At 38.0% G+C, this 24,486-nt stretch overlaps 1 protein-coding gene across 4 annotated transcripts in view; it reads right to left on the reverse strand.

Moving 5' to 3' along the window:
- The window catches only part of LOC115759717 (mucin-5AC), a 30,860-nt gene that overhangs the window by 1,375 nt on the left and 4,999 nt on the right, over nucleotides 1-24,486 (reverse strand). For 3 of the 4 annotated variants that reach the window (XM_030700723.1, XM_030700722.1, XM_030700721.1), the window contains 5 exons: nucleotides 8,356-8,555; nucleotides 7,964-8,282; nucleotides 6,452-7,306; nucleotides 3,909-5,227; nucleotides 297-1,848 (listed from right to left, as the gene is read on the reverse strand). In XM_030700723.1, coding sequence (XP_030556583.1) covers nucleotides 297-1,848; nucleotides 3,909-5,227; nucleotides 6,452-7,306; nucleotides 7,964-8,282; nucleotides 8,356-8,555 — 4,245 coding nt within the window. Of the gene's footprint in view, nucleotides 1-296; nucleotides 1,849-3,013; nucleotides 3,071-3,908; nucleotides 5,228-6,451; nucleotides 7,307-7,963; nucleotides 8,283-8,355; nucleotides 8,556-24,486 lie in introns of all 4 variants that reach the window. The other variant, XM_030700724.1, reaches the window with a different exon arrangement.

Here is a 24,486-nt window from a genome sequence, read left to right on the forward strand (position 1 = left end):
TATCAAAAAGCCGAGCTCTTACGGCTTGGTCTGAGTGTTGAACAATAAACAGACAATCAAATCAAACAGTGTTGTAAAACGCTACAGCTAAGCCTAACGTTTCGTCTATATAAACTTAAGATACCCATTAATAGCCTAGCCTTAGAGCTAACAAACGCAAACTTCCCTGCGTATAAATACCTCAAAAGCCTTGAAGCACGGAAACGGATCACAGTTACATAATATATCCTACATACAACCCAATTTCAGCTAGGAATACGTTTAGAATTGAAAGAAATTAATGACTTTTGACTAACTCTGTGCGTTATTTGTGAGCGGAGCCACAGCTGAAGCTGGAGCCGCCTTTGATTCCGGCGAAGAACTGCGCTGAAAAATGGCGCTCGGATTGAATAGGGTGAGCAGCTTGTCCACAGTCGTTGGATTGGCTATCCACGAGGATTTGCGTGCACGTGTCGCCGGTTGTTGTAGCTGCTGCTGTTGCTGCTGCTGCCCCGTTGCAGTCGGTGTGGACTCTGCGGGAGGATTGCCGGCATCCGTGCTGATTGAGGCAGCTGCCGAGAGCGCCGCACCGGCGGCCGAGTCCTTGGTGAGCGTTATATCGTTGTCCCCAAAGACGGCAATGGGACAGCTCTTGGCAACAACAATGGTAGCCGGCTCCTCCGGGCTGCCGGAGTTATCCGTGTTGTCGGTGGTCACGTTGCTGGCGCTGCTGGTGCTGCTTGTTGCACTGGACACGGAGACGGGCGAGGTGCTGCATGAACTGGATGAGGTGCTGGGCGAGTTGGGGGACAGCTTCTGTATAGCTGCCTCCTCCGGCTCCATCCCATTTGTACTTTGTTGGTGTGCATTGTTGTCATTGTCCGCGACGGTGGGTGATGGCTCCACAATAATCACGCTGCTGATGGGCATCGCTGTGGTTGTTGCCGCCGTTGTCATTGTGCTGGCGGATAATGTGGGTTCGGGTTCAACTGCTGTGATTGTTGTTGTTGTTGTTGCCTCAGCCAGCTGAGCGGCGGCGGCGGCTGCCTTGCGTGCCGACTTCAGCATCGGCGTTGGCGGCAAGTGTATCGGTGGCGTCTGCGGATCTTCGTAGATCCTCGAGACATGAAAGCGCGAACGCGGCGACACGGACAGCCGCTTAACGGTCTGTGTGGATGAGGTTACCGATGCCATCGATGGCAGCGAACTGGACGTGGGCAACGGCAGCACGGCCATGGCACAAAGGCTGCTCTGGCTGCCCAGCAGCCCGCCGGCACCGATGCCACCATTGCTGCTGCTGCTACTGCTGACTCCGCTGGCTGTCGGTATGGACATGCAGCTGCTGGCGGAGCGCGGCGTCGGCGGATGCTGGGGCGGCATCTGGGCCAGGGGCGAGGTCAACGGGCTGCTAATCTCGTTGACGCGCGACACATGAAAGCGGCTGCGATTCGGCGAGGAGGACGGCGATATCGTGGGCGGACTGGGACCCGGTGAGCGCAGACGCGCATTTGTCTTGCGCTTCACCTCCAGTTTGGCAGCCGGTGTCGGCATTGCGGTTACTGCTAGCGCAGCGGACACAGTGCCAGTCGCTGCGTCCACCAGCGGCCGACTGTGGCACGTCAGCGAAATCTTCCGCGAGCCCAAGTAGTAACCGCCGCGACACCGATTCTTGATGCCCGATCCGCCAATGGCGCCATTGCTGCTGCTGCTGTTGCTGCCGGCGTTGTTGTTGCTGCTGCTGCTGCCGCCCACGTTCGCCGCCTTCTCCGCCAGCTCCAGCTCCTCCGCCTGCATTTTCTCATTGCGCGAGCACATGGAGCGCACTGTGCCCAGTACTCGCGTATAATCCAAATGCGCATCGCTGCCAATCTGCAATTAAAAAACCAACAGCATTTAATACCAAATGGCATTTGTGTTTTATCTAAAACTAATATAAATAAATACAATTATTTGTAGTGTGTGCAAAACTGAAAGCTTTTCTTGCTTTTTAATGTACTTCAGTTAAATAAAAATATATATTTAATAAATTTTTAGTCGTTTTAAAAGATTTAATTGCATTAAAAATTATAAATCAATTTTTATTTATAAAATCTAAGTTTGGGAACTTTAAGAAGTTACCGCATTTGGCGAAATATTTGGAACTAAAATGATGAAAAAAGGAAATTATGGGCCATTTACTGAATTTTCGGCAAGTTGCTTCCTGGAACTAGTCGGAAATTATGCTGCAAAAACGAAACCAATTGGTTCGTATACTGAATATTAATAATTGGTAGACTATGAACTGGTTCTGGAACTGGATCATATTGGAAACTTAAATGATGAACAAAGCTAAAAAGAAAATTGTTGGCTAAATTTTCTGCAATTGGTTTCTAGACTCCAAATCGAAGCTAACCGGTTCGTATCCTAAATATTGATATGGATCTGGATCTGGAACTGGTTCAGGCAAAATAGAAAGTACGGTTAATGACGTTGGTTCAATTCGTGAACCGAACCACCAACAACTTTGGACTGGAGATATTTTTGACTCTAACTATAAAACTAGTTCCATTTCATTAAAAACCAATTCTAAAAGTTTAATAAGCTTGAGACAGCTTTTAAGCAAAATAATTTGAATATATAATAATTTATTGCTTTACAAATTTAAACAAATTTAAATACTTCACAGAGTTCTCAATCTGAAGATAGATTACGTTACGTTGTTATGTCCATATAAATAATATATATTATTTTGTTTTTTATTTATTCTTAAAAAAGAACACATTTCTGTTAAGCACACTCTCAAATAGTTGTTATAAAGAATAATGTAGATCGTGCTCAGATATTTGTTTTGTTTTTGTTTTTTTTTTTTTAGCTAAGGTGATTTTCATAAAAAAACGAATTTGCAGCTGCAGAACTTTTGCGTTGTTAGCATTGTTAGCAATATTATTAGTGGTAGCAAGAGAGATCTGTATGCGATTATTGCCCAAAAGCAGGCGAAGAAGTACTTAAGAGAGGAGCGAGAAAATATTTGCTGGATGTGATGGGATTTACTTACGCTATCCTGGGCCATTGGCGTTGGCGGCACAACTTTTACTATCGGCACAATGGGTAACTTTGCGATGAAGGAGAAGGAGTTGGCAACAATAGCAACAATAACAGCACAAAATGAAAATGATTCAATTAAAAGTCAACAATCAACGCAACACACAACTACAATTCGGGATATACTTGAGACGGATATCTTCGGCTGGGGCCGAAGTCATGTATGTCAATTACATGGGCAAAAGCCAAGGCAAATCCAGATGGAACTTCATATATAATTGGAAATATTTGCGAACAACATATTAGGAAACCCAATATTTATGTAGTTCTTAATGAACTTCTTGAAATCCAGTTGGAACTTTACGGAGACAAGTCGAGCTCGACCTGAGCCTGGTCTAGACCTTTTTTAATATTTGGGAATATTGTAAAACAGTTTTTATATAAATAATAGATATTTTTTAAACAAACTTTAATTATTTACAATAAAATTGGAAAATGTTAAGGAATCTGGGAATATTTTAAAAAACTTTTTTGCATTATTCACGATAAAATTGGAACAGAGCAGAATTTTACTGGATGTACGAATCAATTATTTAAGATATGTTGTCACTTGAAGTTTTCTTTAAAATCAGTTTAAAACAATTCGAAATTCATTATCCATTCAATCTACATCAGTTTTCTGTTTTAGATATAATATACCCTATAAATATATATACCCTATAATTATCGCCTGCTAGTTTAGCTCAGGCGATTGACATTTAGATAAGTGAAACAAAATAACTTCTTTAACAAGTCAGCTTCAGCTCCTGCATTGGAATTATGACACTTATGGGAAGCAAATATATTAACGTGTTCGATGGGGCGGACGTTCAAGGGTCAAGGGTCAAAGGCCATCATAAATAACTTACCGTTAGACGCTTGGGCTCATCATTGATATCAATTTGGGTGATCGTCTTGTTGGACTTGAGCACCTCGGCAATTATGTTCAGACTTTCCACCTCTAGTTTATTGTCACGTATATCGATGCGCTGCAATTTGCTGTTGCCGCCAAAGGTCAGGATGGATGCGAGCGTCTCGATGCCCTTGGCGCTGAGATGGGCGCTCTGCAGGCCGAGCGTGGTGAGCGTTGTGTTCCTGGTCAGACTGTCCTTGATGGTGGCCACAAAATCATTGGACAAACAGTTCTTGCCAATGTTGAGCAGCTCCAGCGAGGAGCTGCGCGAGAGTAGCTCGGCAATGCAGGGGCCGCACTCCTTGGTCAGATTGTTGCTCCACAGGGCGAGCGCCTTGAGGCCGCTGGGCGCACGATTGGCCGCCTCCAGTGTGGCATCGACCAGCTGGCGACGCGACAATGTATCGTTCTTGGTCAGCTTCTCGGCCAGATGCGGATCGGCTGCACTTGTGCTGCCGTCCAACGAGTTCTCGCTGCACAGACTATCCGAGCTCTGGGAGCGATTGCGCGTCGACTGATTGAGATAGGCACAGCTGGATTCGGTGCGACGCAGGCCGCTGCTGACGCCGCCCGGAGATGTCGATGGCGGCGGCGGTGTCGGTGTTGGACTCGGACATGGACTGGCACTGGGCTCCTTCTCTTTGGCCGCAATCGTTACCTTGGGCACCGTCGCCACAATCACTTCGGGTGTCTCCAGCTGCGGCTGCGGCTGCATGTGTACAACTGGCGTGGGCGTGGAGGCGGGCGTGGCTGCTTCCTCGGCGACCAGCAGGCACTCGGTGGACTCACTGGCTATGGTCGCCGTCTCAATGGCCATCTCCTTGGCCATGTCATCCAGCCGCGTGCTCTCCAGCGACACGGACAGACGACTAAACTCATCCGGCAAATGGCGACTGATGTCGCCCTCCGAGGCGCTCTCGAATGCCGAATCTGTGCTGTGCGTATCCTCGAAATCATCGCCAGCATTCTTGGCATTCTTATTCATGTCCAGCGGCCGCGAACCGCTCGGCCCTGCCATGCCATTGATGCAGTCGCTCTCCTCGGCGGTCACCTCAAAAATGGATGCGGCACCGCTTGAACTAACGGCGACTGTTGCTACCTCAGTCGCAGCTATTTGGTTAAGTATTACAGGATTATTATTATGGTTATGGTTGCTGTTGTTGCTGTTGCTGTTGCTGTTGTTGTTGTTGTTGTTATTGTGGGAATTAGCATTGTTATTCTGTACACAGGTTTCATTGGGTTCAACGGTTTTAGCCTCTGTTGAGGGAGTAATATCTGCAATATGAAACATTCAAGAAAAATTAAATATTAATACCTCAACAAATACACAATTAAATGGGGGCAATGGCATCTGACATAGTTAAAGCAATTTTAATGTATCCTACGTGTGGATGAGTGCTATCAAAAATCCTTTTTACTTTTTCTATTTTACTAACATATACACATTAACTTTTAAATATAAATTAAAGCTTTACTAGAAATCGAATACTATTAAAAAATACTCAAGATGAGTTTAACTAGAAATACGATAATCAGAAGGAGTTAAAACATAACTAAAAAAAAAAAAATATTGCTCGAATATCAGAATTTATAAATCTTATTTTTGCTGCTTGGAAATTTAATTTTCTTTTATGCATCATTTGAACACATCTATATATTTTTATATTCTTTTTTATTTTAATATTTTGTATATTATTTTTCATTTGAATATTTTTTATATTATTTTTTATTTTAATATTTTTTATATTCTTATTTCAGAGTATCTTTTGCAGTATTTTATTCGTTTATTTTTTTCATTTTTTTATTTCAAAATTTGTTTTAATTTTTTTTTTTATTTTATTCCACTTATTTATTCCATTTTTAATTTAGTTTTGTATTATTAATTTTTTTTATGGCTTCTTTTATACTTTTATATTATTTTTTATACTTTTTCTGCATTATATTTTATTATACATTCAGATCTTTTATTTAATAATTATTCGATTACGCTTTTAAATTTTAACAAATTATATATGTCTTTGCCAGGCAGAACTTTCTGATTTTCGAGCAATCAATATAGTGAAAAATCATATAAATGTTGCCTAAGTGATCCTCCCCATTCAGAGGATTTCCGCAAACATTTAATATCTTACAGCTGCTTTTGGTATTCAAACCATTTTCTTTGCGATTTTTAAAAACAATACTTTACAACTTTAAAGATGTTTTTATGTAAATGAACTGTTTCAATCTACTAGGTAAATATATATAAAAATATATATATATATAGTATATATTCGCTTTTGTTAAATGTGAATTTCATTTCGGCCGTTCCGATTTTCACTTTCGGCAAGGTCATGCAGTAACAAGTCCCTAAAGTAAAAACGGGAATATGCCCAATAAATAATCTGCAAGTTCAGCTGCAAAAATGTCAGTTAATAATGTTAGTAATAATTCGCAAGTATTTCATAAATATCTATAAAACCAATTTGATTGCTTTTAGAAATCGAAAATGTATATTACCACATAAGTTGCGTTCATTTTGGGAACTTTGCTGTTGCTGTTGCTGGATTGATGGAGTTAGTTGGTCCAGAATTGGATCAACCAGCGTCGTTGTGGACTCATCTGTGGATGCTGTGGCTGCTGCTGCTGCTGCTGATTGCAATTTGCCAGCAGCATCGTAGACATCATTGGTGATCTCGCTAATGTCCTCGGAGCAGCAGGCGGCTAGTGTATCGGTGGATATATTGGATGGCGCCTCCTCGCTGCTGCTGTCGCTGTTCATCGAGAGCAATTTGTCCAGCATGGATTGCCCAGTTGCACTCTGATTGCCGCTCCTCAGAGTGCGCACCGTGTCTGTCTCTGTATTGTCATCGTCCGCATCGTTGTCCACATCCACAAGCAGGGCAACGGCTGGTTCACTGGTGCTCGGCTCTTCAGCTGCTGCTGCTCCTGCTGCTGTCCCTGCTGCTGGCTGCTGCTCGACAACAGTTTCCAGGACATCAATGGCTTTTGGCGTTGTGCTGGGGTCAATCGCATGTGCCTCCGACTGTATTTGGTTGCTGCATTGCTCGCTGCGGCCTGCTAACTGCGCCGACGCCGTTGTCTCCATGGGCGACACCAGCTCGTCGTCCTCAATGGCTCGCGCTCGCTGCAGCGGCAAGCCACTGCGACGCTCCAGCTCGGTGGCCTGCAGGATGAGCGCCTGCACCAGGTACATGGCGCCCTCGTCGCGTATGTTGTTGTTGCTAATGTCAATCAGCTCGATGCTGTGGTTGAAGCGCAGCATGTCCGCAATATGCTGAGCATCGGTGCAATCCAAATCATTGTAGCCCAGCCACAGCTCCTTCAGTATTTTGTTGTGGTACAGCTTGCAGCCTACAAATGTTAAAGTACATATCAATAAATCTGAATGTTAGACAAAATCCAATTGTAATGTTAATAACAGTCATTCCTGCTACGATCCTACTAGGAGTTTACAGCTTAACATTTTTATACCAAATGTTAAATAGCTTTTACTAACAGCCGTTAAGAGTGCTCTGTTAATATAATGGAAAATTCTGTTTGAAAGTTATTTACAATGAAAATTACACTATAATTTTAACAGAGAAGGAATATGTTGATATATTAAATATGTTATCTATTTAAATATTTGTGCTTAACCAAGATTAATCAACAGAATCTTGCTAACATAGTTGCATATGTTAGTTAGAAGTGTTTAAGTTTTACTGGAATGTTACATAAATATACGCTTACACGGGTATACAAAATAGAATTCTTGTAGAGGATTAACTCAAGTGTTCTCCTACATAATTGAGTATGTTATTTCTAGGCCTTGATATTTGACAGGAATGTGTACAGTACATGGATACAATTGTAACATAATTGTAACAGACATCAATTTTATATATACATTTAAATTTTTGAGATTTTTTAGAGTTTTTCAGTCAGACTAGTTTTAATGTACTATCAAATTAATGCACACAAAGAGATGCACACACACACACAGACACACACGAATGCACTCACACTTACAAAAATTGGTGAGTGGAGGTCCTTTGAGGCCGCAATGCTCCAGCTTGAGCGTATGCAGATTGGAAAGACTCAACGCGGTTCCCAAATTCTCGGCGCCCACCTTTGATATCTGGTTGCCCTCAGCATTGAGCATCTGCAGCTCCTGGCTGCGACCCACCATATGTGTGCACAGTCCCCAGCCACGGACCGTCATCTGCTCCTTGTTGTACGAGATATCCAATTCATTGGCAGCCTCATAGTACTCAATCATCTGGCAGAGTGCGCTCAGGCAGCTCTCGTTCAACGGGCACTCTGATAAATCGATGGCTTTGTATTGAATCTGATGAGGTTTTTGTACAACAAAATTAAATTAAGTAATTGCCTTGCAGCTCAACATGTTCTCTAGCACATACCCGCATGAATATCTCCTCCAGCGGCTCGCAATCATTGGGCGTCAGCTGAATGCCTTTTAGCGATAGCAGCGGCTGCCGCGCCAGGTGCAAATCCAGCGCTTTTAGGTGCTCCATGATGTTCTTCAGCGGCTGTGTGTGATGCTTGTAACAGGATTTCACATACAGCTCGGAGATCTCAGCAATGCTAGACACCTGGCAGACTAAATATATTTAAATTAAAATAAATAAACTAAAGATATAATATATATACTAAGCTAATCTTAAGATAAACAGTCGAAAGCTTATGCGAAAATCTACCCAAACTCTTTATTCTTGGAGTAATATTATTAAAATTACTCGAACCGACCAGAGATTGGGAACTCGTTGTACTTAAATATCTTAATAAGCGAATTGGGAATATATGAATAATGGAGAATGGAAAATAAATTTAAATGTTAAAATCAACAAATATATATATTTGCTCTTATGTAAAAGTACGATTTCAGAAAGTTTTATAAAGTCAAACGTTTCCAATCAAATCTTTAATCTTTAAAGGTAAACAATTGTCATTATATAAGCAACTGCGAGATGACGTTCTTGTGAAATTTCTTTTTCCCAATAGTTTTTCAAGTTTTACCCAAGCTTTTTATCTTTTTTACAATATATTCTATCTCATGAGTAAAAAGCATTCAAAGCTAATCAATTACATTTAATAAACGTTATAATTTCTTGGAAAAAATATATTCGTATAGTTTTCATTAGCTTGGAAAAAACAAACATAACCGAATAATTTTCTATTGCCGCACGCGCGCACACGTCATAGCTGGAAGTCTACTATATACATATATATATATATATATATATATATATTCACGGAGGCAGCTGATCAAAATTCCGCAATTTGTGATAAAAAATACATAAAACAAAGAACATTGTTGAGTCAATAAACTGTTGACTCTTCCGTTTGTCATGCAATGTGACAATTTCAAAGCAACTGCGTCGAAATAGAGATAAATGACAATAACAAAAACTGATCGACTAGAGCATACCCTGTAAAGATGAATAGCGCATGATGATGGTAAGTCATAGAAAAGTTAAGCAAATCATTTAACAGAGACATTTATTTGAATTGAGAATATACAAAAAGTTTCTTTCTAATTGCCATAATCATAACATGATTATAACAAAAACTGCTCGACTAGAGCATACCCTGTAAAGATGACCAATGCACAAAAATGGTTAAGTATTGAAAAGTTAAGCAAATCATTTAACAGAGACATTTATTTTAATTGAATATACAAAAAGATGCTCCAAAATAGTTGAATGTATCTGATGAACCCACGCATATGCCCCCTGTGGCATGCCTTATAGGGCATTTGGAATCATTTGCCATTGTATAAAGTCATTCAAACATTTGTCACAAATAAAACCCATTTACATACAACTTTATACTCTACAAATATGGCAAATAAGACGTAGCTTATGGCGCGTGCGTATCTACCCCACACACCCAACATCATCATCATCGTCGTTGTCATCATCAAGATGAGTGCCGTAAGACATAGACAAATTGTCCGCAAATGTCAAAAAAACAAAACGAAATTGCGGCATTTCCAAACGAATTTGTGGCCCGACAAATCGTGAACTTGTAATTTGCGACTACGACTCGGAGCTGGGGCTGCGGCTGGGGCCGGGGCTCGGACAAGTTCCTGTCTATCATTTGGGACGCACTCGCTGGTAGTCAAGTAATTTTCTGTCTAAATTTAGAAGCTCTCTTATGATTACCATATAATTTGACAAGGGGCAATCGAAACATGAAAATCACTTTAGAGACAAATGTAAATATTTGTCGCTTGATATGACGAGCGACTGCACAAAGGTAAAAACTATAAGTTTATACAGAAAATTGGCCAATGCAAATATGTACACTGGGGGCGTATCAAATCGTGCTATATATACATATCTAGATATATGTATATAAATCGTGTACACATATTTAATTTAAGCATTTCAGGGCGACAAAGAAACGTAAACTGTGCCAAATGCCAAGTGCATTGAAAGACATAACGACAGAAACTTGTTAAAAATAGTCTTTAGTTCAGTTTCATGAGAAATGTAAACAAATTAATCTAACATTGCATTAGCTAGCCACAGAGAACGGCCAATTAAACGATCCATTTTAATTCAATGACAAATTCTGATGCCAACACGCAAAATGCTCGCATTTTATATCATATTTGTAATCCCGTGTAAAAGCTATTATGACGTTGCCGCCAAGTGTGTAACGCTCAGCAGACATCTTCGACCCCATTATGTACATAAATATATATATTCATGATCAATATCAACGCGATTATATATTGACATGTTCGTTCATCTGTTCGCATCTGTGAACGCGCTGATCTCAGAGATTTTTAGAAGCTAGAGCTGTGCAATTTCTTGCTATTATCTATTCAAGTAATCGATACTTGGCTCGATTCCAATAAATCGATTATTCGATTTCAGATTTCATTGTCGATTCGACTTTTCGTATGTGCAAGCCAGACCAACTCAGAGAATGAGAAATTTCGAGCACAGCTTCCAAATGCGGTTCGATAAAAGTAATCGATAATTGACACATTTTCAAATAAATCGATAATTTGATTTCACAGATTGACAGATTTCAGATTTTCTTGCCAGATCATCTTTTTGTTTATGTAAACGAGACGATTTTAGAGAACGTAGCTCTTGCTATTTATGTAGATATCTTAAAATAATCGATTCTTAACCTAATTCCAAAAATATCGATAAAAAGCGATAACAATATTTTGAACTTTGAACATATTGCAGAGCCTAACGTCTCCTAGTTAAGTATATTTTATTTTTGGGAAAACTCCCACAATTCTTCTCAAAAAATTAACCAAACATGTCGAATTTTTTAGCTCATCTTTCGTATCTACACACATTTGTATGCATTATTGATGCCCTTAACATTACCTACAGATCGGACAATAAATATCGAAGCTAATACCAAACGCATTCACGAGAATCTAAGGATCAGACGGAATGTAATCCTCATACATGTCTTTAAGGAAACCAGGCATAGGGTAACTTCTAGTCAGGCATTCTCGCGACTGGTGCACTCTTGTTTTTTATATTTATTTTCGTGTGCTTCTCAAACAAAATATTTTCTTTTGGCAATAATTCAAAAAGTGTCGCATACGTCTCAGTTTTCATAGCTTTTGCCGTACGAGACGGACATCTGCTAAATGATTCATTAGTGGTTCGCATGCTCAGTAAAAACATCAATTTCTCAGAATCATTATTATATACGTATATATAGCGATATATGTGTATGTGTGTGTGTGCTATATACAGCTTTTTTTTGCGCTGGCAGACAATGTGACGACCGGCTTCCACTTTTCGCTATTCGTGTATATTTGTGTGTGTGCTTCAGTTAATTGTAAATCATTTTTCAACTGATAAAATATACTTCACTCACAGAGACTCGAGTCTTAGTTTTAGCTTTTATTGCTTGTTTGTAATTAAATAGTGTGTGTATCAACTTAAATTATATAAATCACATTAGATGATACATGGAACAACACAATCGCAGTCCAAATCATTTATTAATGTTACGCTAATATGACATAACTTCTATTTCGGTCTGCCTGGCCGCACAAAATGGAGTGGAAACTTAAGTGAAAATCGATATTTATCGATTTGGGGCAACAAATATGTATATACTTATTTGGGCATCTAAAGCGCGCATAACATAAAAATTAAGAAATTTATATTAATTTAAATAGAATGGGCTAAGTTTATATACTGAGTATGCTATAAAAGAAGTAGATAGCTTGTAAGTTACGAGTTTTTTAGCTCTTACAGTTCTGGTTAGAACGAATCATTTTATAAACAGTCTGACGTTGGGACAATTATAATAAGAGGTCTAGAGGTGCAGCCTAACAAATTGCATCATCCAATTATGCATAATTCTCCAGTTATTATTACGAACCACTTTTGAAAAACTTGTAAGAAGGAGAGCTTCTTATAAAAGTCTATTTAATATTTCAGTTTGGAGAACTTTTTTCTCTGTAAGGAACATTCTCATACAGTAATATTAATGTAGTACTGAGCCATCTAGAAATTAGCTAATCTAATGTAATCTATAGGCAATCCACAATCCAGTTCTAGACTCTAATCATGCTCTTACAGTCATATGTAGTATCTAGTAACTAAGTAAGTTCTAGACTCTTAAAATCCTCATACAATTATATTCATATATTAATAAACTTATACCAACTAATCCCAATCTATAAATATTCTATAATAAATATAATAAGTGCTTAGTTCTGACCCAGAAAAGTGTTAACTAAACGCCTAATATATCTTACAAGTCCTTAGTTCTGATCCAGTTAAGGGTAGTCGATTGGCCTTTTCGTGCTTTGGCCCAGTATACCCCTAGGGCACACTTAAGAATCCAGGGTATAAGCAAAAAGTGGGCCTACGAGTACGAAAATAGCGAGTAAAAGAAATTGGCGCTAACAAAATATGAAAAACGAGATGAAAGCGAATTTGACGATCACCAAGGTAAATCATAAACAACTTTAGAATGTAAATAAACAACGAGAAAACCAAAATGAAACCAGAAACACAATTTGAAGTCTACAAAACTGAATTTTTATAATTTCATTTCATTTCAGTCCGTATAACTCGGTCAAATCTCATCCGATTTTCATGAAGTTTGTATTTTTCTTCATGGTTTTCTCTCTAGATTAATCTGGCATTCAAATCTGAACACCGATTTTTTAGTCGAAATTCATGTCCAAATCTTACCCCAAGATTCGTATATAGACATGGGTCAAAAACTACCACCCCCATAACTCGGTCAAATCTCATCCGATTTTCATGAAGTTTGTATTTTTCTTCATGGTTTTCCCTCTAGATTAATCTGGCATTCAAATCTGAACACCGATTTTTTAGTCGAAATTCATGTCCAAATCTTACCCCAAGATTCGTATATAGACATGGGTCAAAAACTACCACCCCCATAACTCGGTCAAATCTCATCCGATTTCCACGAAGTTTGGATTTTTCTTCATGGTTTTCCCTCTAGATTAATCTGGCATTCAAATCTGAACACCGATTTTTTAGTCGAAATTCATGTCCAAATCTTACCCCAAGATTCGTATATAGACATGGGTCAAAAACTACCACCCCCATAACTCGGTCAAATCTCATCCGATTTCCACGAAGTTTGGCCTTTTCTTCATGGTTTTCCCTCTAGATTAATCTGGCATTCAAATCTGAACACCGATTTTTTAGTCGAAATTCATGTCCAAATCTTACCCCAAGATTCGCATATAGACATGGGTCAAAATTTACCACCCCCATAAATCGGTCAAATCTCATCCGATTTTCATGAAGTTTGTATTTTTCTTCATGGTTTTCCCTCTAGATTAATCTGGCATTCAAATCTGAACACCGATTATTTAGTCGAAATTCATGTCCAAATCTTATCCCAAGATTCGTATTAGACATGGGTCAAAATTTACCACCCCCATAACTCGGTCAAATCTCATCCGATTTTCATGAAGTTTGTATTTTTCTTCATGGTTTTCCCTCTAGATTAATCTGACATTCAAATCTGAACACCGATTTTTTAGTCGAAATTCATGTCCAAATCTTACCCCAAGATTCGCATATAGACATGGGTCAAAATTTACCACCCCCATAACTCGGTCAAATCTCATCCGATTTTCACGAAGTTTGGATTTTTCTTCATGGTTTTCCCTCTAGATTAATCTGGCATTCAAATCTGAACACCGATTTTTTAGTCGAAATTTATGTCCAAATCTTACCCCTTGGGGTAAGAATCTTGATTCGTATATAGACATGGGTCAAAAACTACCACCCCCATAACTCGGTCAAATCTCATCCGATTTTCACGAAGTTTGGCTTTTTCTTCATGGTTTTCCCTCTAGATTAATCTGGCATTCAAATCTGAACACCGATTTTTTAGTCGAAATTCATGTCCAAATCTTACCCCCAAGATTCGCATATAGACATGGGTCAAAATTTACCACCCCCATAACTCGGTCAAATCTCATCCGATTTTCACGAAGTTTGGATTTTTCTTCATGGTTTTCCCTCTAGATTAATCTGGCATTCAAATCTGAACACCGATTTTTTAGTCGAAATTCATGTCCAAATCTTACCCCAAGATTCGCATATAGACATGGGTCAAAATTTACCACCCCCATAACTCGGTCAAATCTCATCCGATTTCCACGAAGTTTGGATTTTTCTTCATGGTTTTCCCTCTAGATTAATCTGGCATTCAAATCTGAACACCGATTTTTTAGTCGAAATTCATGTCCAAATCTTATCCCAAGATTCGTATTAGACATGGGTCAAAATTTACCACCCCCATAACTCGGTCAAATCTCATCCGATTTTCATGAAGTTTGGCTTTTTCTTCATGGTTTTCCCTCTAGATTAATCTGGCATTCAGATCTGAACATCGATTTTTTAGTCGAATCTCATGTCCAAATCTTACCCCAAGATTCGCATATAGACATGGGTCAAAATTTACCACCCCCATAACTCGGTCAAATCTCATCCGATTTTCATGAAGTTTGTATTTTTCTTCATGGTTTTCCCTCTAGATTAATCTGGCATTCAAATCTGAACACCGATTTTTTAGTCGAAATTCATGTCCAAATCTTACCCCAAGATTCGCATATAGACATGGGTCAAAATTTACCACCCCCATAACTCGGTCAAATCTCATCCGATTTTCATGAAGTTTGTATTTTTCTTCATGGTTTTCCCTCTAGATTAATCTGGCATTCAAATCTGAACACCGATTTTTTAGTCGAAATTCATGTCCAAATCTTACCCCAAGATTCGCATATAGACATGGGTCAAAATTTACCACCCCCATAACTCGGTCAAATCTCATCCGATTTTCATGAAGTTTGTATTTTTCTTCATGGTTTTCCCTCTAGATTAATCTGGCATTCAAATCTGAACACCGATTTTTTAGTCGAAATTCATGTCCAAATCTTACCCCAAGATTCGCATATAGACATGGGTCAAAATTTACCACCCCCATAACTCGGCCAAATCTCATCCGATTTTCATGAAGTTTGTATTTTTCTTCATGGTTTTCCCTCTAGATTAATCTGGCATTCAAATCTGAACACCGATTTTTTAGTCGAAATTCATGTCCAAATCTTATCCCAAGATTCGTATCTAGACATGGGTCAAAAATTACCACCCCCATAACTCGGTCAAATCTCATCCGATTTCCACGAAGTTTGGATTTTTCTTCATGGTTTTCCCTCTAGATTAATCTGGCATTCAAATCTGAACACCGATTTTTTAGTCGAAATTCATGTCCAAATCTTACCCCAAGATTCGTATTAGACATGGGTCAAAATTTACCACCCCCATAACTCGGTCAAATCTCATCCGATTTTCACGAAGTTTAGCTTTTTCTTCATGGCTTTCTCTCTAGATTAATCTGGCATTCACATCTGAACACCGATTTTTTAGTCGAAATTCATGTCCAAATCTTACCCCAAGATTCGTATCTAGACAATGGTCAAAAATTACCACCCCATAACTCGGTCAAATCTCATCCGATTTCCACGAAGTTTGTATTTTTCTTCATGGTTTTCCCTCTAGATTAATCTGGCATTCAAATCTGAACACCGATTTTTTAGTCGAAATTCATGTCCAAATCTTACCCCAAGATTCGTATCTAGACATGGGTCAAAAATTACCACCCCCATAACTCGGTCAAATCTCATCCGATTTCCACGAAGTTTGGATTTTTCTTCATGGTTTTCCCTCTAGATTAATCTGGCATTCAAATCTGAACACCGATTTTTTAGTCGAAATTCATGTCCAAATCTTACCCCAAGATTCGTATTAGACATGGGTCAAAATTTACCACCCCCATAACTCGGTCAAATCTCATCCGATTTTCATGAAGTTTGTATTTTTCTTCATGGTTTTCCCTCTAGATTAATCTGGCATTCAAATCTGAACACCGATTTTTTAGTCGAAATTCATGTCCAAATCTTACCCCAAGATTCGCATATAGACATGGGTCAAAATTTACCACCCCCATAACTCGGCCAAATCTCATCCGATTTTCATGAAGTTTGTATTTTTCTTCATGGTTTTCCCTCTAGATTAATCTGGCATTCAAATCTGAACACCGATTTTTTAGTCGAAATTCATGTCCAAATCTTATCCCAAGATTCGTATCTAGACATGGGTCAAAAATTACCACCCCCATAACTCGGTCAAATCTCATCCGATTTCCACGAAGTTTGGATTTTTCTTCATGGTTTTCCCTCTAGATTAATCTGGCATTCAAATCTGAACACCGATTTTTTAGTCGAAATTCATGTCCAAATCTTATCCCAAGATTCGTATTAGACATGGGTCAAAATTTACCACCCCCATAACTCGGTCAAATCTCATCCGATTTTCACGAAGTTTGGCTTTTTCTTCATGGCTTTCTCTCTAGATTAATCCGGCATTCACATCTGAACACCGATTTTTTAGTCGAAATTCATGTCCAAATCTTACCCCAAGATTCGTATCTAGACAATGGTCAAAAATTACCACCCCCATAACTCGGTCAAATCTCATCCGATTTCCACGAAGTTTGGATTTTTCTTCATGGTTTTCCCTCTAGATTAATCTGGCATTCAAATCTGAACACCGATTTTTTAGTCGAAATTCATGTCCAAATCTTATCCCAAGATTCGTATTAGACATGGGTCAAAATTTACCACCCCCATAACTCGGTCAAATCTCATCCGATTTTCATGAAGTTTGTATTTTTCTTCATGGTTTTCCCTCTAGATTAATCTGGCATTCAAATCTGAACACCGATTTTTTAGTCGAAATTCATGTCCAAATCTTACCCCAAGATTCGCATATAGACATGGGTCAAAATTTACCACCCCCATAACTCGGCCAAATCTCATCCGATTTTCATGAAGTTTGTATTTTTCTTCATGGTTTTCCCTCTAGATTAATCTGGCATTCAAATCTGAACACCGATTTTTTAGTCGAAATTCATGTCCAAATCTTATCCCAAGATTCGTATTAGACATGGGTCAAAATTTACCACCCCCATAACTCGGTCAAATCTCATCCGATTTTCATGAAGTTTGTATTTTTCTTCATGGTTTTCCCTCTAGATTAATCTGGCATTCAAATCTGAACACCGATTTTTTAGTCGAAATTCATGTCCAAATCTTATCCCAAGATTCGTATTAGACATGGGTCAAAATTTACCACCCCCATAACTCGGTCAAATCTCATCCGATTTTCACGAAGTTTGGCTTTTTCTTCATGGCTTTCTCTCTAGATTAATCCGGCATTCACATCTGAACACCGATTTTTTAGTCGAAATTCATGTCCAAATCTTACCCCAAGATTCGTATCTAGACAATGGTCAAAAATTACCACCCCCATAACTCGGTCAAATCTCATCCGATTTCCACGAAGTTTGGATTTTTCTTCATGGTTTTCCCTCTAGATTAATCTGGCATTCAAATCTGAACACCGATTTTTTAGTCGAAATTCATGTCCAAATCTTATCCCAAGATTCGTATTAGACATGGGTCAAAATTTACCACCCCCATAACTCGGTCAAATCTCATCCGATTTTCACGAAGTTTGGCTTTTTCTTCATGGCTTTCTCTCTAGATTAATCCGGCATTCACATCTGAACACCGATTTTTTAGTCGAAATTCATGTCCAAATCTTACCCCAAGATTCGTATCTAGACAATGGTCAAAAATTACCACCCCCATAACTCGGTCAAATCTCATCCGATTTCCACGAAGTTTGGCTTTTTCTTCATGGTTTTCCCTCTAGATTAATCTGGCATTCAAATCTGAACACCGATTTTTTAGTCGAAATTCATGTCCAAATCTTATCCCAAGATTCGTATTAGACATGGGTCAAAAACTACCACCCCCATAACTCGGTCAAATCTCATCCGATTTCCACGAAGTTTGGCTTTTTCTTCATGGTTTTCCCTCTAGATTAATCTGGCATTCAAATCTGAACACCGATTTTTTAGTCGAAATTCATGTCCAAATCTTACCCCAAGATTCGTATATAGACATGGGTCAAAAACTACCACCCCCATAACTCGGTCAAATCTCATCCGATTTTCATGAAGTTTGTATTTTTCTTCATGGTTTTCCCTCTAGATTAATCTGGCATTCAAATCTGAACACCGATTTTTTAGTCGAAATTCATGTCCAAATCTTACACCAAGATTCGTATATAGACATGGGTCAAAAACTACCACCCCCATAACTCGGTCAAATCTCATCCGATTTCCTCGAAGTTTGGATTTTTCTTCATGGTTTTCCCTCTAGATTAATCTGGCATTCAAATCTGAACACCGATTTTTTAGTCGAAATTCATGTCCAAATCTTACCCCAAGATTCGTATATAGACATGGGTCAAAAACTACCACCCCCATAACTCGGTCAAATCTCATCCGATTTCCACGAAGTTTGGCTTTTTCTTCATGGCTTTCCCTCTAGATTAATCTGGCATTCAAATCTGAACACCGATTTTTTAGTCGAAATTCATGTCCAAATCTTATCCCAAGATTCGTATTAGACATGGGTCAAAATTTACCACCCCCATAACTCGGTCAAATCTCATCCGATTTTCACGAAGTTTGGCTTTTTCTTCATGGCTTTCTCTCTAGATTAATCCGGCATTCACATCTGAACACCGATTTTTTAGTCGAAATTCATGTCCAAATCTTACCCCAAGATTCGTATATAGACATGGGTCAAAAACTACCACCCCCATAACTCGGTCAAATCTCATTCGATTTTCATTAAGTTTGTATTTTTCTTCATGGTTTTCCCTCTAGATTAATCTGACATTCTAATCTGAACACCGATTTTTTAGTCGAAATTCATGTCCAAATCTTACCCCAAGATTCGCATATAGACATGGGTCAAAATTTACCACCCCCATATCGCGGGCAAATCTCATCCGATTTTCACGAAGTTTGGCTTTTTATACCCTGAACCCATTAAAAATGGGTATAAGGGTATATTGTATTTGTGCGAATGTATGTAATGTATGTAACAGGCAGAAGGAAGCAACTCCGACCCCATAAAGTATATATATTCTTGATCAGCATAAATAGCTGAGTCGATCTAGCCATGTCCGTCTGTCTGTCCGTTCGTCCGTCCGTCCGTCCGTATAATGGGGATAAGGTTATATTGTATTTGTACAAAATCCAAATGTATGTAACAGGCAGAAGGAAGCATCACCGACCCCGTAGAGTATATATATTCTTGATCAGCACCAATAGCCGAGTTTTAGATGTAGGTGCTTCTAGTTCCCGCGCAGATCGAGTTTGTTTCCGATAATCGATAACTTGCTCCGTTTCCAAGCAATCGATAAAAATCGATATCGATATCCTGTTTTTTAGGCAATTTTGGTAAATAATAAAAGCTAGAGTCACAAAACTTGACATATAACTTCTAAAATAGAATATATATATGCATTGGATGTTGGAAGAAGCGGGTTCAGGGTATCCCCTAGTCGGGAGCTCCCGGCTAGAACCTCATACTTGTTTTTTTTTTGTGGCCCTCCTTATCTCATTCACAGCGATAAAATACATTTTGTTTACTTCAAGTAAAAATTAAAAAAAAAATAAAGCAGCATTTGAAAAGAAAAAAATAATACGAATATCTTAATCAAGAGTAGCCAAGTTTTTGGCATGTTTTTTTTCTGCATTGTGTTAATTAGTCAGCATTTCGACTGCGTATAGCTGATAAATGTCCGCCAAACTAAATTATTGTTGTTCGCATTGTATAAATAAGTATAAATAAATATGGCTTAAATGCTCATTTCTATTTTAATGCCATAGCTATTTTTTGCGCATATTCTGTGGACAGCCCAAAAATATATCCCAATTTGTTTGATTATGCTATCTATTTTATTAATGCTCCATAAAGGCGACTCCATGACAATCACATGATAGATTTTAACATGCGGATACCTTTGCGCCATGCAGCTGTTAAGGAGCCCAACGGCCGATTTTATGATTCAATTATCGATCGACAGCGAATTAGCTCATCCGTCGTTTTAAAACTAAGAAAAATAACGCGTGCCTGCAGGCAGCTGTTGTGTAGGTGTATGTGTGTGTAGGTGTGTGTGTGTGTACTGTATATATGCGAGTGTATTGTGTGTGTGTGTGTACTGCATATGTGTATGTAGTGTGTGTGTGTGTGTGTACTGCATAAGTGTATGTAGTGTGTGTGTGTAATGCATATGTGTATGTAGTATGTGTGTGTGTGTAATGCATATGTGTATGTAGTGTGTGTGTGTGTGTAATGCATATGTGTATGTAGTATGTGTGTGTGTGTGTGTGTGTGTGTGTGGGTACTGCATATGTGTATGTAGTGTGTGTGTGTGTGTGTTTGTGTGTATGTGTAGCATATACATATGCGCGCGTAATTTGTGTGCATGTGTACCGTATATGTGCGAATGTATAGTGTGTGTGTGCGTGTGTGCGTGTGTCTGCGTGTGTGTGCGTGTGAATTGCGTGTGTGTGCGTGCATGTGCGTGTGTGTGCTGTGTATGGCAATTGGCGCACGAAATGCTTTTCAATTTTTTATTATTCTATTGATTTTTATGCGTTATCGACAGCGAAACAGCAAAAACAACAAAAGGCAAAGCACGCTAAAAGCCAAAACAAAAAAAAAGGCGAGCAAAAAAAATGGTTCAATTAAATTGCTGTTAATTTTCTGCTAAACATTTACAATGTCGGCAAATCGAGCGAATGTGTGTATATCTCAGAAACTTGTTCTCGACGTTTGCCATTTATTGAATTTTGTTTAATTTTTTTTACGGTTTTGTTTTTTTTTTGTGTTGGCAACAGCCTTCGCCAAAAACAAAATGAAAGCCAAAGCGCAGACTGAGAGACAAAAATGTAGATAGAAAGAATCACTCAAAAAATAAAAATAAAATAAAAATAAAAAATTGGCATCAAGTCGATAATTTATTTAGTCGAAAAGCCTAGGCAGTTGAGCATGTCAATGAAATGTTCATTAAAACGTGCATAAATCCGTTTAGATCATTATAAAAATTGCCCAAAATTTTAAATTAAAAAAATTGCACAAGTTTTGCACTGAATTTCTATATTGTTGACGTTTTTTGGGCGACAAAACAAAGAAATAAATTTTTAAAAATTTTCGAAAGATTTTATTTGCGAAAAATATTGTGGATTTCGTGTTTCGATTCCAGTGTTTCAGAAAAAAAAAAACAAATTTTGAAAGATTTGAGCTGGGAATCACTTGAAGCTTACGTGTTTCAATTCCACTGTTTCAAAAATTAATTTCAAAAGATTTCAAATGCAAATAACGTGAGGCTTTAACAACAGTTCGAAAGATTTTAATTGCAAAAGTGTTGTGTTTTTCGTGTTTCAATTCCAGTGTTTCCATTGTTTCGAAAAACTAAAGATATAACACAAATCTTTCGTGTTTCAACTTGTATAGCAAAAAGAAAAAGTAGAGAACGATTTTTGTGTTTCAATTCCAAAGTTTTAAAAAATATTAATAAAACAAACTTCAGAGGCATAGAATTGCGAACAATTTGGCGATTTTCGTGTTTCAATTCCAAAGCGTTTCAAGCTGCGCAAGGCTGGAAAGCTGCATGTATAACGAACTGGTTTGAGCTCGAAATTTCAATTGATTTTGAACCATAAACCAAATCAGTTAACCAAGAAACAAACGAACCGAAACAAGTTACAGGCAAATCATAAGTGCAAAAGGTTTTCTTTTTCGAACTATGGTTCTGGTTCAAACCTAAACCTTGGCGCAAAGCTGATGTTAAAATCAATATCAATATCATTAAAAACTTTAGATACATTTGTTCGTGATGTTGGGCTTATTTTTATGCAAAGGTAATGCGATTTTAGATTAGAACTCTATAAAAAAAACAAAGCATTTCTTATCGCCCTGTTTTCTTTCAGGTAATCAGCCTGGCATTGTTTATCATTGTTGTAGACCAAATTCTGGGAGAATACCCAAAAAAAAGAAAACAGAAACAAATGATATGCGAGTAATGATGGGGAATTATGTATTTCATAAAATGGATGCCAACATTTGCTGGCAAATATTTAATTGATGTGCTTGGAATTGTTTCCGCAACAGCAACAAGTGACATTTAAGCTAAATGCAACGATTAGCATTAATATATATTTTTCTGTTTTCTTCTGTTTTTCTGTTTGTGTTTGTTCTTTGTTGATTTGCTTTATGCTCGGTTTCCTTGCTTTGCTTTAGTTTGCTTTTCTTTGCTGGAATTGCATTAATTAATTACATCGAAATGTGCATTAATTGAGCTCGTGACATTTTTATCATCTTTCATTAGTACTCGAAGTGCTATACAAACTTATAAATATACATATATATACCATATATATATATATTTACAAACTGCTGAATATGCATTTCCAGTGCAAATTTATTAAAAAGTTTGCATTTTATTGTTTGCATTCATTTCCTTTTGGCCGCTGTAAACAATTTTCTACAACTAAAACAAATTTGCCAGATATATATATATATAGCAAATTTCACATTTTTCATTAATAATTAATATTTAATTTTAATTTTTTTTTAATGAGGCTCCGTCTTACCTATTTTCCTACTTAATTTGTACCCTTGTCCGACCCCATAAGGTATATACATTCTTGATCAGCATGAATAGCCGAGTCGATCTAGCCATAACCGTCCGTCTGTCCGTCCGTCCGCCTGTCTGTCTGTCTGTCTATCCGTCCGTATGTATGTTTGTTTCCGATAATCGATCATTTGACCCGATTCCAAGCAATCGATAAAAATCGATATGGAAATCCTGTCTTTTGCGCAAATCTCTTAGCCTGTAAAAGTTAGAATGTCCAAATCTTGACATATAGCTTCCTGTACAGTATATATATATATCAAATCTATGATTTTTATCGCCATCCTCCACGCCCCTTACTTATAAATCAAATAAATTAATTAATTGGAACGAGCTAACGAGAGTAGAAGGAGGTATTCAGGGTATTCGATAGTCGGGACTAGAGATTTTCACAAGCTTTCAATTTAGATGAATACTAAAACATATTTAAATTTGTATATTAATCTATTATTATTTTTTAACCCATAATACTTTAATATCATCTATAAATGAACACATGGATAAAAGTTTTTCTTTGTCTTTCTTTTCTTTCTTTCCAAAATCAATCATTTATTGAACCACATAATGCTTTAATACCATCTAAAAATCAACTCTTAGATTTGAATAAAAGTAAATTTGTATAAATGCAACTCATTTCACATCGCATTATTCGCATCTTTTAGAATCTTGAACTATATCAAGTACTTTTCCTAACAAAATGCAACATTTGATTTTCGTATTAAGCAATATTCATAAGCTATATTTGCATATTGTCTGACTCGACTCTCTTTTGTTTATTTTGTTCGTAAAGTGACAACGATGACATCACATGCGACGAGTTATTACACCTTTAAAAGGGGAAGAAGTTAAACAACAACAACAACAACAACAAACTACAGCAAATCTAGCAAGATATAAACAAAGACAAGAGACGACGACGAATGTGTGTGTGTGTGTATATATATAGATATATGTACGTATAAGTATTTACACGTACAACTATATGGAAACAAACACGTTGAACAAATCGTAATCGTTCCAACAATTTATATAGCATTCAGATAACAGACAAATGGCAGACAAAATGCGAGCCTACAAATGGAGCCGGTAAAAAACACAAAAAAAAAAACAAGTTAAAGGAGAACGAGAATGAGAATGAGAGAAGCGGCAGAGCTTTACGAGCTGAGCGCAAATCTAAACCGTAACCGATCGGAGCCCAAAACCCGAGTCGTTCGAGTATTGTACGAATCGTTGAATTCGTATCTTATCAGTAATTCTGCTGTTGTCTTTATCGCTGGCAAGGAAAACAAAAAAAAAACATATACGAATGCGAGTAGAACGAATAACAAAATCAAAGGCAACCATTAAGAAAGAATGAAAAAAAAAAACTATTAGCAAACGGCGACAAAACCCAAACGGATATTGTTTTAATAGGGTATA

Source organism: Drosophila novamexicana, unplaced genomic scaffold (genome assembly GCF_003285875.2).
Source record: "Drosophila novamexicana strain 15010-1031.04,08,12 unplaced genomic scaffold, DnovRS2.1 tig00000387-arrow-pilon, whole genome shotgun sequence".
Lineage (NCBI taxonomy): Eukaryota > Metazoa > Arthropoda > Insecta > Diptera > Drosophilidae > Drosophila > Drosophila novamexicana.